This window comes from Puma concolor, chromosome C2 (genome assembly GCF_028749965.1).
Source record: "Puma concolor isolate L17-30 chromosome C2, mPumCon1.1.hap2, whole genome shotgun sequence".
NCBI lineage: Eukaryota > Metazoa > Chordata > Mammalia > Carnivora > Felidae > Puma > Puma concolor.
Window position 1 is genome coordinate 33,632,177 of NC_141675.1, and position 14,547 is coordinate 33,646,723.

The 14,547-nt window shown below is 51.9% G+C and overlaps 1 protein-coding gene across 1 annotated transcript; it reads left to right on the forward strand.

The window, feature by feature from the left end:
- Window positions 1–9,307: 9,307 nt before the first annotated feature.
- On the forward strand, window positions 9,308–11,224 carry SOX14 (SRY-box transcription factor 14). The gene has a single exon (XM_025913916.2). It carries the CDS (start codon window positions 9,674–9,676, stop codon window positions 10,394–10,396), a length of 723 nt encoding a protein of 240 aa, XP_025769701.1. The 5' UTR covers window positions 9,308–9,673; the 3' UTR covers window positions 10,397–11,224.
- Window positions 11,225–14,547: the final 3,323 nt, after the last annotated feature.

Sequence of the window (14,547 nt, forward strand, 5' to 3'; positions counted from 1 at the left end):
TTCGAGCCCTGCGTCGGGCTCTGGGCTGATGGCTCAGAGCCTGGAGCCTGTTTCCGATTCTGTGTCTCCCTCTCTCTCTGCCCCTCGCCCGTTCGTGCTCTGTCTCTCTCTGTCCCAAAAATAAATAAACGTTGAAAAAAAAAAAAAAAAGATACAGCCCTCAAGGATCCACACAGTCTCCCTTCTGCCTCATACCATGCTTGTGCTGAGAGGATTAGGATAGCAAAAGGAGGACTCTTGAGTCAGACAATACCTGAGTTCAAATCTTGGATCCACCACTTACTAGCTCTGTGACTATGGGCAAATCCTGTCTGACATTTTTAGGTCTCAGTTTCCTCATCTTTAAAATGAGGATAATAACAGATTTCTCCACCTAGGCTTACTGAGTATTAAATAAAATAATGCAGATAATGAGTTTTTGCATCAGGGCATGCCTGGGTGGCTGAGTAGTTTAAGCGTCAGACTCTTGATTTTGGCTCAGGTCATGATCTCCTGGTTCGTGAGATACAGCCCCATGTCAGGCTCTGTGTCAAGGGGAAGAGCAAAAGTGAATACAGGACGTCCCTGCAACCCAAAAACATGAAGGATAAACCCCAGAGGCTAAGATGGGACACAAAAACTGGAACTCCAAAACTGGGAAAGTGAAGGGAGACCCCAGGCACCAGGCAGAGAAGCACCTGTTCCAGACTGCAGCAGTAGGACTTAAACAGACTCATGTTAAGCAATGCTGCTATCATGCCATCTCTTCAACCTGATGAAAACACTGGAAGGTACACTCCAACTAAACCTTAAAGTAAATGAGAACAGAAAAGATGTGAGAGACAGAAGCTAGGAAAGTCAACCTAGAAGGAAAGGACCTCCAGAAAGGATGTCTCCAAGAGACTAGAATGACAGACTTCCCAACATGGCTGACTTAGTGTGCAATCGTGTGAGGGTCTGGGGGACAATTACGGAGAATCAGTAACAGCTACAAAGCAAACCAAGTAGTGGGGGACTAGGACAATTTGTGGCAAGTACCTGAAACTAGTCATAATACACTACAATGCTCAACTGTGAATATTTGTATAGTAATAATGTAAATACTGTTAATTGAACCAAAAAGGCTGTAACAGAACTCCCCTGAGAAGGTAGAGGGAAAGCAGATGGCATGGGGGTGGGGTCAGAGAACTATCTTCTCCTATCAGGCCAGTAAATAACAGTCTGCACATTTTTTAGAAACACAGAGATGTGTAGAGGTTCTCAAAGAATGGAAAATTACTGTCTTTGGAAAGAGGCTCTTTGGGGATTGTGAAGAGCAGGAGTTTCCTAAGGCAGGAGACTTACCGGTTTTTAGTACTTTCTGACTATTTATTTATTTATTTATTTATTTATTTATTTATTTATTGAGAGAGCCCACATGCCAATGAGCATTTAGTGGGGGAGGAACGGGGGGAGGGAGAGAAAGAATCTTAAACAGACTCCACAATACAGAGCACAGTGTGCATAACCTGGGGACCCTGGGCTCATGACCTGAGCCCAAATCAAGAGTCCGATGCTCAACCCACAGAGCCACCCAGGCACCCCTTTTATGACTTTTTAAATTAAGTGATGATATTATTTCAGTAAAATAAAATTTAAATAACAAAAAAAGAAAAATTGATCAGCATACTCTAATTTTCAACGTACTGGTTCCTCATCAACTGAGCGCTAATTCATTTTTTACTTACAGATATTTTCACACTTTATTGATCAGGATCAAGGCTAACTAAAGAGCAAACAGAGAGTGAAGTGGTATCATTTCAGAGGTGCTGCAGAAGCTCCCTCAACAGTATTGGTAACATCGCCCCATAACAGCCACACTGACCTGGGCCTCCAGCAGCCCTCTCCTTAAATCCAGCTTTTTGAGGCCCTTATTGGCGCCTTGATAATTAGTGAGCATGTTAGCTCCAAGAAGAGGACAGAAGTGAACAAGACACAGTTTGGGGATGAAAATGCTGACAAGCAAAATGGTGTTAAAGAAACTGGAAAAAGAGCAAGAGCCAACCCCAGCAAGGCCAAATGTGTACTGGTAAGACAGAAGTGATAGAATTCAAGACAAAATGGGGGCCCTCTGCACAATTCTGCCAAGAGTCATCTGGGATCACGTCTGGAAGACACAATCAGTGCGTGTCACTTAGGTTTATAGCATTTTATTCCTGTAAAGCTCTTCCCATTCAGTTATCCAATTGGAGCCTGCAGTGGTTATCCCCCAGGACAGCCCCCAGTGATCCCACTTCCTGGTATTTGCATCTTTGTGTAGTCTCTTCCCACACTGTACCAGGCTTCTGTCTTGGTCCCTGTCAGATCATTTGCACAGGGAGAATCAAGATGCCATGTCATGAACAGTCCCTAGGAAGAGGCCCATGTGGCAAGAAACTGAGGCCTCCCACCAACAGCCCCATGAGTGAGCCTGGAAGCAGATCCTCCAATTCCACCAAGCCTCCACATGACTGCAAACCCAGCAATTTTTGCATTGTACTCCCTTAAGAGACTCTGAGTCAGAACCATCCACCTAAGCTGATCCTGGACTCCTGATCCTCAAAAAACATAGGAGATAATAATAATTTGTTGTTTTAAGCCACTAGGGTTTGGGGAGTAATCGTTACACCAATAGATAAGCAATACCAGGTTTGACAGCCGGCCATGGTGAAATTATTATCCCCATTTTTCAGATGAGAAAATAGAGGGCAAGAGAAGTCAAGGAATTTGTCCAAAGCCTCACAATAACTGGGAGACCTAGGTCTTGAATTCCCATCAACTTAACCATCAACTTACTCAACAAATATTTCAGTGACTTCAGTATCAAAATAATAAGGATTGTTGGTCTTCAGAACATGTAAAAATGATGCTTTAAAGAAACAAGGACATGAAAATAAACATGCTTAATGTAGCACCTTTTGCAACTGCTCAGTGCCCCAATATATCCTGCTATTTAGGTTGTGAGCAGAGGTAGATACAAAAAGAGGAACTGTTACTCTGATCCTTGATTGGGGCTTGTTGCCAGAGTTTGGTCTTATCCTCTGCAGCACATAATTTGTGATAAAATTGGCAAGAGAATGTATGCTCCAATAACTTGGCCGATTGCATTAGGCAAACAGAGCCTTAAAGAGTATTATTTATGATAAAAGCTGACCAAGGATTCTTACATCAGAAGAATGGAGGTGGGGGAGCCCTAATGCATGTGAAACACCTGAATGCAATAAAACCCAAGGCAGAAGCATACAACGTTGACGTTCTTTTGACTTTTATTTTAGCACAAAATGTACTTTCTGTTCTTATAACCACTGGGATTTTTTTTTTTTAATTCTAAGAACCATCACTTGCTCACATACAAATCCTCTATTTCTCAAGCTGAGATATTCAAGATGCCTATATGTAGCATCAGTGTCTCCAGAAAGGGCCAGCTCAGAGGCTTGGCATTCTCCACGGGGAAGGAGAGTAAGTCAGGGACTCATCAGGTTGTCAATATCTACTGAATATCAATGGACAAGGTTTTGGAATCTTAACAACCTATGACCATCCCTTGTTTTTTCCCTCAGCTTCCTGAGGGAAGAGGAGAGCTAAGAGGAATCCAAAATATTCAGTAGGAGTAGCCTTATTCTCAAAGGCATTGCCAAGAGCTGACCCCAGGGCCAATAAAAGTTTGCCCGTTTATAAAGTTTCTGGCCCATAATTTAAGGCGAGATTCCTCCATAAATAGAGTGTCTCATAAGCAGTATTTTTTATTTGTGGTTCTAGGCTTATTAAAATAATTTTGGTGTGTCTCATTCCAATGACTTCCCAGTACACTTAGAATAAAACCTAAACTCCTTACGGAGCTTAGAAGGCCCTGAATAATAGGCACTGCCAACCTCATGCAGTCTTTTCCTTATACTCTCCCAGGGTCCTTACATCCTTCAAGTACCCTTGGTTAATCACTCCTCCAGTTGGTGGTATTTCCTGCTTCCCCTACTTTATCACCCCTTTATCAGGCTGGCTCCTTCTTGTGTTCAGGTTCCTGACCACCCAGTGTAAAGGAGACTTCCTCCCCTCAGCCCATCTCATCACCTTGATTCACTTTTTGTCACTTAACACTATCAGAAAATAACATTTATTTAATTATACAATCATACCATCTGACCATTTATTGAACAGTTCCTACATGCCAAGCGCTGTTTAAGGGCTTTCACTGTATTAACTCATTTAGTCCCAGTAAAAAATCCATTATGCCCACTACAGGTGAGGAAGCCAGGACACAGGTTAAGAGCCTTGCCTGAGGTGATGCAACTACTTGGTGGTGGAACTGGGAATCAGCTCAAGAATTTGTTTCTTGTTTTTTGTCCGTCCTTCGTTGAGCTTAAGCTCTATGGGAGAAGGACCTCCGCAGGTCTCGTTCACTGCGGTGTCCCAGCACAGTGCCTAGCGCACAGTAGGTGCTCAATAAATAACCTTTTAATGAATGAATAAGATTTCAAAGCGCTTTCCGTGCTCCCACCCTCCCATTTTCTGGGATAAGGGTGTACATGTTAGTCAATCCTCTATTAATTTGCCCCAAGTCGGTGAGTCACGTGATCTTTGCTTCGACTAGACCCCCAGCTAAGGCAAGGCGGTTTGAAGTATCAAAAAGTCTCCTTACCTGGGTGCGCTCATGGTGCTGAGACAGAAGGGTCCTTCAGCCCAGTCAAGCACACTGCCAGCTGGGCGTTGCAAACGTGAGGTTGCAGACGCTCCAGGCATCTGGAACCCGGTTAAGTTCGCTTTCTCATTGTTTCTTGGTGGAAGCCGCGCCCTCCTGTGCCATCTTGGCTTCGAGGGACACTTGGAGTTTTAAAAAACTTCAAGACGAGTGGGCTGGGCTGGTTTCTGGAGGGAAGACCCTAGCGCAGTTACCAGAAAATGTCTTAATAGGACCAGAGCCCCGGGTCTTTTCGGGCACTGTAGAGATATGGGATAGGTCTCTGAAACCGGGAGAAAGGCAAAACGCAGGGATGCCAAATATTACAATATTTTTGGTAGTAAGAAAAATTTGAAGTTTATGATTTAACCAAGGTGCATTATCTCCCAACATCAATTTACTATCTTCAGTGTTGGCTTCTTGGTTGTCAACGCTCACGGGTGGGCTGGATTATAGCACCCGTAAACACCTGAGTGTCCTCGCGTTCATACTCCGCGCAGCGAGCGGGGGCGGCACGGAGGGCCCCGAAACCGGAACCTGGAACTTCGCTCAGTTACTCTCTGGAGTCCGGGAGGGGCCGCGGTAAGCCGCCAGGGCTGGCGTCCTGTGAGTGCCCCGCACCTCCGCGGATCCGGACGCAAATGACTCTCCTGGCCTCTTAGCAAACAGGCCCCGCGCGAGCCGCGTGGCCAGCTTCCTTCTTGTCCTCCACCCCATGACCGCGTTCTCCAAGTCACCATTTGCGCGCATTCTTCTCCGCACTCGGCTGTCATTCAGTCCCGGAGGCGGTCTGGGAGCAGAGACCTTCTGCCCATCAGAGAGGAGGAGGTGGGGGCTGGAGGGCGGCAGAGCGCGGAGGCCAGGCAGGTGGGTGCGGGCCTGGGAGCCCGGGACTTCCGCGTTTGGCTCAACCGGGCTGCACCTGGGATCTTCCCCGCAGCTGCAAGGCGGGGAAAGGCCTGTTGTAAAAGTTTAAGTCGGAGCAGAAGGAAACCATAAAGCGTCTCCTTTGCGCTCCGAGTTGTGCGGACACTGGGCATTTAAAGATGAGTAACACGCCGCCACTGCCTTCGAGGAGTTCGAAGTCTGGGGGACTGCACGGGCTGTGACAGGGCTCCACGCGAGGCTGGGGAAGAGAGCGGGAGATAGAGCAGGTGTAAAAGTGAGAGCATAGAAGGTGTCTTAGCCCATTAAGGGAATCAAAGAAGTCTCCCCAGAGGAGATGAAGCCTTCAAAGAGACCCGAAGTACGGAAAGGAGTTGGTAGAAAGGAGAGCGGAAATGGTTCCTACAAAGAAGAACCTTGCCGGGGGCGGGGTGGGGGGTGGGGAGGCCAGACGAGAGGGAGCGGGGCTAAAAGTGGATAGGGTCGTGACCTCTGAGGCCTCTCCACTTCCACACGAACAAGGACGGTTCGCTGGCAGCATCCCAGCTGCTCAGCTGTGCAGATACCAGGCTGAGGCCGGCACGCGTCGCGTTTTCAGTACCTGCGCTGCGAAAAGGTACGCGTACGTACCTTTACGTGCGTGCGCGGATTCTCTAGGTAACCTCCGCAGTGGAAAGGCCGCATCCCAGGGAGGTCTCCAGCTTTGGGGAGTGGCCTGGCGGCCCGAGCTTCAGGCTGCGGGTAAAGCAGTGGGCGTATTTAGGAGTCTTTTTTCCTAAGACCTGTTCCAGCGGTGACCAAAGCCCCTGGCTCTCCCCAGGGGCCATCTCTCCAAGACGTCTGCCCGTGGTCTAGGCCTGGCGGGAAGGCAGAACTTTGAGGGATGGCGCAGAAGAAGGCAGAGGCATGGGCTGGAGACAGCACCGTGAAAGGCTCCAGGATCACGGGAACTCCTGCGCAGGGCCCAGAACTCACGAGTCTTGAATAAACCCGTAGCCAACCAGCACTGTGTACGGGTTGTAAGCGACTCTGCCATGCGCCTAGGAGACTTTCGGATGCCGGGCGGGGAAAGCGCGGCCCTCAACCCTGAGTTCCCTCCCAGCAGCACGGAGTTCAAGTCTCAAAGCCAAGACGCACAGGGGCATACTGGCTCCCTCCAGGGTCAGTGCAGTCTGACCCAGGCTGCCTGGGGCTCCCGAACCCTGGGAAGTCCTGTGGCTCCCTGCCCACAAACTGCCACCCCACCGTTGCTTGCCCTTTGTGCTAATCCGCTCAGCAGTTTTGGATTACGAACCAGAACGGAGTGTGAGATGTTTAGAAAGTAGCACAGACCAGAGGCGGAGGAGGAAATTTGAGGAACTGAAGGAGGGCGCGTGCCTGCCCCGAGTGACCTCGGAGCAACAGGAATGAGTTGGCCTGGAGGCTGAAAAAAGAGTCTACGACCTTGTTCCTGGACCCCTTCCAGGAGCAGTTTCCTAGAGGCTGGTTTGGTGAGCCCATTAGCTCTGTGTGTGGGTTTAGTGTCCCCCGAGGGTTCCAGAGTGAGTTGGTAGGTCTCCGCCAGACGCCATAGCTCTCTGCAGATAGGAGCACTTCTGTCATTCTTTCCTCAAACTGGTGAGATCGCCCAGTGGGACGCGAATTGCCTGGCTCTCAGACCTCCCATCCCTGGCAAGCTCGGCGTGCAGCGCTTAGTCCACAGGCTAGTCTGACCTGAGTAGGGGCTGCCTGAGACCCTTGGAAACCCTCCTGCGACTGGGCTGAAAAGCGCCTCTATTTCCTGGTACGCCAAGCTAAGTGAAACTTCTTGCAGAGAAAACAGGGTTAGAGAGCAGGATGGAGGCCTGGGGCTGTGCTAAGAGGACTTTAAAGACCGTGCACCTGCTCACAATTCCAGGCGGAGGTGGCAGAGGTGGCGCACTTGGCGCGAGGTCTATTGTCAGGGAAGCCAGGTCTCAGACCAGATCCTAAGGGGAACAAGCCCAGGCGGAAAGATAAACCTCCAGTGAGGTTTATCTGCATGGCAAATTCCGATGACTCCCATAGTCTAGTGGAGGGGTGCACCTTGGCTCGCTCTACCATCTCATTCTTAGACCTGGCCCCATGTGGGGTGGAAAACAAATTAGGGGGTTTCAAATCCCATACACCCAGCATCACCACTCTCTACTGGAGTCATTTGGCATATCACTCAGCCCTTCTCAACCTCAGTTGCCTTATCTGCAAAAGGGGCATAGTGCCCACCTCTCTGAAGAGTGCGCTCAGGATGAGAAATACCACGGATCTAATTGTAGGAAGGAGACATAAAGCCTTCGCCTCAAACTTGATGCACTACCCGCTAAAGAAAGCCCCTCTCTCTCTCTACCTACTCAATTTCTGCTTACCTCCCCCACCCCCAAACCCTCCAAGCCTGCGGAGCTGTGCGCTGTTTCTGGTCGGTCCTCCCGAGAGAGGCTGGTGCAAAAGCCAATAAGCCTGGAACACACGCAGGTCCTGCTGGGCCTGGGACAATGGTTTCCATTTAATAAATATTTCCCCCAAGGGCATTTCACATTGGGCAGGCAATTATTCAAAGGAAACAGGCACGCAGGTTGGCTCCGCGGGTTATTTCGTCCTCTTTACCCGAAGAATGCTCATCTGACGCAAGAAACGAGTCTTGAATTCTCGCTGGGTGGAAGAGGTGCCCAGGGACGAATCGACCCTGGGTGCGGATACAACCTGAGACTCTATTCTAGGGCCTCTGCAGAAGGGGCAAGGGCAAAGCCCCCACGCCCCGCCGGGAGCAGGCCCAGCCTCCAGGCTGTCCTTCCGGTTTGGACAAATGTGGGGGGAAAATTGTAGGTCTGAAAACACTAAATAATGATATCGTACCTAGGAATCATGATGGAAACCCTATTCCCGGCCTCTCCACAAAAGTGAAGAGAGGGTCGCCGGGCTCTTCCAAGCATTTTAAAACTGCACTGCGAGACGGGAGGCCTCCCAGCAAAGGGTTAGAACGCACCTCTGTGCCAGCCCAGGAGCCAGCGCTTCGCCCAGGCGCTGCGTGCTGGGGCAGGGGTGCAGGCGGAGGCGGAGGGACACCCGTGAGAACGCCGCCAAAGGACCCCAAGGATATGGTTAGAAAAGTTTATTTCGCTTTTTAACCTGAGTTTGATATATTCTTTTTCTTTTCCGAGGATCTTTGACAACGGGGAAAGTGCTGTCCTTGCATTTCCTGGCGAGGCTGTCCTATTTATCAACACGCGCTCTCAGCTCACTCCCTTTGCAGCCCCCTCCCTAAGTCTTTGTATTTGAAGCCCTAATTCTGCGTTGCACGACCGACCTGGAAAGGAAACCAGCGCGAAGAGTTTTATTTGTTGACAGGGCCAGAAACAATGTGGAATCCGAGTCCCCAGTCCTGAGCCGGCCGCTCTGTTCTCTCCCTCTCTCTGTCTTTCCCTCACACCTCTCCCCGCCCCCACTAGTCGCGCTCCCTCTTTCCTCCCGGGCGCGTTGGCAGGTGCGCCCCCTTGCCTTCTCTGCAGCTGATTGGCGCCCAGGTTGGGGAGTCACCGCCCCGCGCTTATGTCAGAGTGCGTGCTGTCCGGGCCCACCTCGCCTTTGAACTTCGCCGCTTTTGGCTCCCGTTCACCAGCCTCCCCGCATTCTCAGCCAGGTGCTGTGCTAGGCGAGGTAGCTCCGGGAAAGCCACGGGAGGGGGGGAGGGAACCACAGCGGTAGACACAGGACAGAAGAGAACCAGAGAAGGCGAAGGTGGAGAGGGGGAGAAGGAGGAGCTTCCTGCCCTCGCCAGCAAATTACCTGGCCACTTAATCCCAGAGACTCCGGTACTTGGGCCCCAGCCTCCAGTGCCGGCAGCCCCCCGGCCGGCTGCCCTCTCCTCCCCCGCCCTTCCTGAACTCACTCGCCCCCCGGGGCCTGCCTGGGTGCCGGGACTGGCATGATCAGCTGAACTTTGCGGGGTTAGCGCTTCTTTCTGGCTTCCCCTCAGCGGTGCGGAGGCGAGGGGAGCGCAGATAACCGGCTCAGGACGGACAAACCGGCAGACAGACAACCGCGCCCAGTCTCGCCTGCAGAGCCCCTACACTCCCCACCCCCACCCGCCTAGCCTCCGGGACCATGTCCAAACCTTCAGACCACATCAAGCGACCCATGAACGCCTTCATGGTATGGTCCCGAGGCCAGCGGCGCAAGATGGCCCAGGAAAACCCCAAGATGCACAACTCAGAGATCAGCAAACGCCTAGGCGCTGAATGGAAGCTTCTGTCCGAGGCAGAGAAGCGGCCGTACATCGACGAGGCCAAGAGGCTACGCGCCCAGCACATGAAGGAACACCCTGACTACAAGTACCGGCCGCGGCGCAAGCCCAAGAACCTGCTTAAGAAGGACAGGTATGTCTTCCCCTTGCCCTACCTGGGCGACACGGACCCGCTCAAGGCGGCGGGCCTGCCCGTGGGGGCCTCCGACGGCCTCCTGAGCGCGCCCGAGAAAGCCCGGGCCTTCTTGCCGCCAGCCTCGGCGCCCTACTCCCTGCTGGACCCCGCGCAGTTTAGCTCAAGCGCCATCCAGAAGATGGGTGAAGTGCCCCACACCTTGGCCACCGGCGCACTGCCCTACGCGTCCACCCTGGGCTACCAGAACGGCGCCTTCGGCAGCCTCAGCTGCCCCAGCCAACACACGCACACGCACCCGTCCCCCACCAACCCGGGCTACGTGGTGCCCTGTAACTGTACCGCCTGGTCTGCCTCCACCCTGCAGCCCCCCGTCGCCTACATCCTCTTCCCGGGCATGACCAAGACTGGCATAGACCCTTATTCGTCAGCCCATGCCACGGCCATGTAACCCCCAGCCTAGCCCGCCAGACCTGGAGGGTGGCCTGGAAGCGGGATCTGCACCCTGTCCTCTGCGCCTAGCCCGGGCCTCAGACGCCTCCGGGTCAGCCGTGCTGCTGCCCGCTACCCTACCCCCAGACTCTGCCTCTCTTCCAGGGGGATGGTAGGGGCGTCCTCCCGGACCCAAGGCGCAGACAGGTGCCAGAAACTTGCGAACATATGACAGCTACACAGCTGCCCTTACCCCAACCGTCCCAAAACAAATCTCCGACTGTACCCCCTTTGGACAAAAAAAAAAGTAGGCAGTTTTGCTTTATTTATGTTTCCTTCTCTCTCCTCTGATGGGCTTTGGACTCCAGAACTCCCAGATCCTGGTACTATATCTAGAATATGCATATATATTTTTTCTTTTGCACCCTGAAGAGTTAGCTGTGTCTCTGTGTTTTGCCATCAGACACAACTAGGTGCCATTTGCTCTTTATGTGTGGGGGGAAAGGCTTAAAAGTTTAAAACTACAGAAAGGGAAATATTTCTATTTAAAATCATGCTATGATAGTGTTTGCTTCTTTAAAGGTAAAACAAAGGGACCCACATGATTATTTTCTTTGTATAAAGCAGTGCTCCTAGAGACCTAAGTTTACTTTTAGACAGAATGTCGGGTTCTGAAGTCAGGAAGTAGAAAGTTAACAAAAATTAAAAGAATAAAAACATCCTAAATGGTCATAAATGTTTTGACGATGTCTTGGAAATGTACCTAGAAGGATTTCACCTCCTTACTCTGTTCATTTGTTGAACAAAGACGTTTTGAATAAAGACAATCTGTCATTGCAAAAAGTAACCTTTGATGTGCATAAAATCCGAAGTCAGGAGGCCCTGCCCCAGGGACGGAGGAGTCGGGTCTGGGAGGTTTAGAGTGCACAGAAAGACTCTAGCAGTGGCGGCTGGCCTTGAGTGGGCCCAGTCTGGTGGCCTGCAGGCCAGGTGCAAAGGGGCCCAAAGTCTGGGATTTGTCCTGATCGCGCCCTCTGGACCCGCTTTTTGCCTTTAGAGGCTGGACAAAGGTATCCGTCCCTCGGATGTCACTCCTTCCAGGCGTCTTCACAAAGTGGTCAGACCACTTCAAGGAGAGAATGAACTAAGACAAAGGCTGACCCAGACCTCTGAGATCTGGGTGCATTTTCTTTTCTTTTAAACCGAACTCCAAAAGAATGGAGAAAAGCGCAGTCTACTGGGAACCAGTTGCGCACCAGGCACCGAGTCCCTCGGTGGGTGTTTTTAAGTCCAATGCATGGGGAAGACTGGTGGAATTGGTATTTTTAAAAGATGCTTGAGAACACTGCTGCTGGCTCTTGGGATTTGGGGCTCGATACTGGTTCCTAAGTTTAAAAAGACAAGTTTAAGAAACCTGGAAAAACATATCTTAGGTCCCCGCTCTGGACTATCAGAGACTTTTTTACTAAGACCCTGCGGGAGCAAAGAGAAAAGGAGGCACGGAGTGCCTCAGGCACGGAGTATAGAAAAAAAATCATAAAAATTAAATAACTCTTAGCCCTTAGTGTTTAACAAAAAAAGAAAGAGAGCCTTTTCCTTTCCCCACTGGGTGAATATTATCTGGAAGATTGCTCTGCTTTTCATGGGGAGAAGGGACTTTCTGATGCCTTCCATCCCAACTCTTCGGAACTTGTTCTCAAAAATCGAAGAGTGCTCCCCAATGCCTATCTCCCCTCAGTCTCACCCCCAAAGCCATGCTCATGCATGCTTTTCTGTAGGTCGGGTGCTTTTTCCACTGGCTTTGATGAGGTGCGGTATGGAGGTGTGGGGCAGACTAGCGATTTGTCTGCTTTCTGCTGCTGTTGAGGGGTTTTTGCGCTTGCCTCTGTCTTTTCCAAAGGAATCAGTGGTTGAAAGTGCAAGGGAAACGTCAACAGACACCAAAGCCGAAAACCACCGATTAGCATATTGTCCTCAAAACAATTAGAAGTGTTTGAGGTGTTATTTGGAGCCTATTCATCTGAGCCCCTTTGTCAAAGGGGGATTTTCATTATAAAAAAAAAAAAAAAGTTAGCAGTTGTCCATCTGGCTGAGCTGAATAGCAAAGTGATCCGTGTTGTATATGCTTTTCTCATTAAGAGCTCTTTTGAGACCGATGTTAGAATTAAATGGTATAACACAATTAACATACACGGGCGCTGAATAGGAGGGGACGCCTATAAATAATAGATAGATAAATAAATGAGCGATCAGGCGAAGGTAAACAAAAGCGGGCTGGGGACAAGTAGGGGGAGGCCGGGCGGGCTGCGCCACGCTTACTTAGCATCACAAAACCCTCTTACAAATCGAGACAATTAGGAAGTGACTTGCCTCTGGTGGCTGTGGGGGTCTGGGGGCTCTAGGCGCTTAGGGAAGGCCCCTCCTTTCGCCCCCTAGGAAGCCCAGGAGGCCCAGGGCGGAGGCACCGCGGTTTCCCTGTCTGATATAACCCCAACTGACAGTCCTGTCAGCCGCTCTGATCTCCCCCATAGCTCAGTGTCCCTTAACATCTCCTAAGATGAAGCTTACAGGGGTGTGGGTGTCTCCCCGCAGAGCCCGGCGCACCAGCGCCCTAGTTGCACAGAGTGCCCAGGCCGGAGGTGGATTCCGGCGCGCACGGCCCCACCAGGGTGCCCAAGAGACTCCCAGGCGGAGTTTGGCTGAGAAGGGTCACCAGGTGGGTCCGAGAGAGGGGAAACCTCGGGCAGCGGCGGGCCGGCGGTGGAAGCTGGAAAACTGAAACCAGGGCTCCAGACTGCGCCTGGCTCTGGACACTCCGAAAGCAGCTGCAGGAAACTGGGGTGCGCGGTAGCGGGGAGGCGCCCGTGTGCCTGCGGCTTGGTGACTGAGACTCGTTTCGAACCAGCAGAGAGCGCGGGGCCCAGCGCAGGTCCCAGGACCTAAAGCCGTAGACTAGCTCTAGCCGTTTCTGTCTGTTCCACCTCCTCTCCTTCCTTGCTAGTCGGGCTCTGTCCAGCTCTCTGCCCTCCTGAGGCCTGGCCCCAGCCTCGGCCCCGCAGGGCCTGCCGCCGCCTAGCCTCCCGCGTCCCCCCGGGGCAGCAGAGCCTCCGCCGAGGTGCGCGGCCGCAACTCGCCCTAACAAACAGCCGAAATCCTCCTCGTCACGCCGCTGACAAGGGCCGATTACTGACTTTGAAGTCAGGCGCAGACAAAAAGAAATCCCCTGGGGGGGGGCTGTGGAAGGGAAGGGGGGGAAGCAGTCCCTGTCAAACCTGTTTGCTCACAACTGTCTCTTTCTTTCAAGAAAATCATTAAAGCAAACCTGTAGGGAGAGGAGCGCCCCGCCCGCCCGGAGTCGAGGAGAGCCGCTTCTCCCGAGCGCGAGCGCGCTACGCTACGCTCAGCAAAGAGCAGTCAAGAGTCGCCCTCGACAGACTCTTGGTCTCGTCGGGAGAACGCGAACTCCCGCGGCGAACAGGGTGACGGGGACCCTGCAGGAGGCGACTCCCTGGACTCCTCCGCTCTCCTTGAGCGTCCCGCAGCCTGGGAGTCCCAGACTTCGGCGGGCAGCCTTGGCTTCCCTGGAGCAAGGGTGCCTGGGGCGGGGTGGGGGTGGGGGAACTGGGCCTCTCGCGTGCGGGTGCTATTGCTTCCGGGGGACAAAAAAAATTGACCCCAATACATGCCGCGCTCACCCCCACCTCTCCTCTACTAGGCGTTTTCTAGGACCCCAGAGGAGTCCTGACCAACTCGGGCTCCAGATGGCAACCGGTGGCATTGACCCGGCAGGGGCAGAGTTGTTTGGGTGTTCGTTAGATTTTCTTTCTTTAAAACCTTAGCGGTCCCTTGGCTGAGGGGCACAATGGCTGCATCTTCTGGGAGACGCCGGATCGTTGGCCCCCTTCCACACCTGGCCTCTCACGCAGAGCCACTGTAGCCTTGCAGGCGCTTCCCCAGCTTTGAGTCTGTCTCCAGAAATCTTTAATCCCCTTCTAGTTTCTGAGTTTTCCCATTTAAATACCAATTTCCTTAGAACCGCTAACTTTATACGTGGCAGACACCAGCTACTTAAAGTAAATCACACTGAGGTGTGAGTGGCTGACATCTGAAACCCTCCTAACATTTGCATTTTAAAACAGGATCTAGATAACCTCCCGGAGTCTAACCTCC

Bases quoted from the DNA above. Each gene is read 5' to 3' on its own strand.
- SOX14 (XM_025913916.2), top strand. From the start codon at position 9,674: ATGTCCAAACCTTCAGACCACATCAAGCGACCCATGAACGCCTTCATG.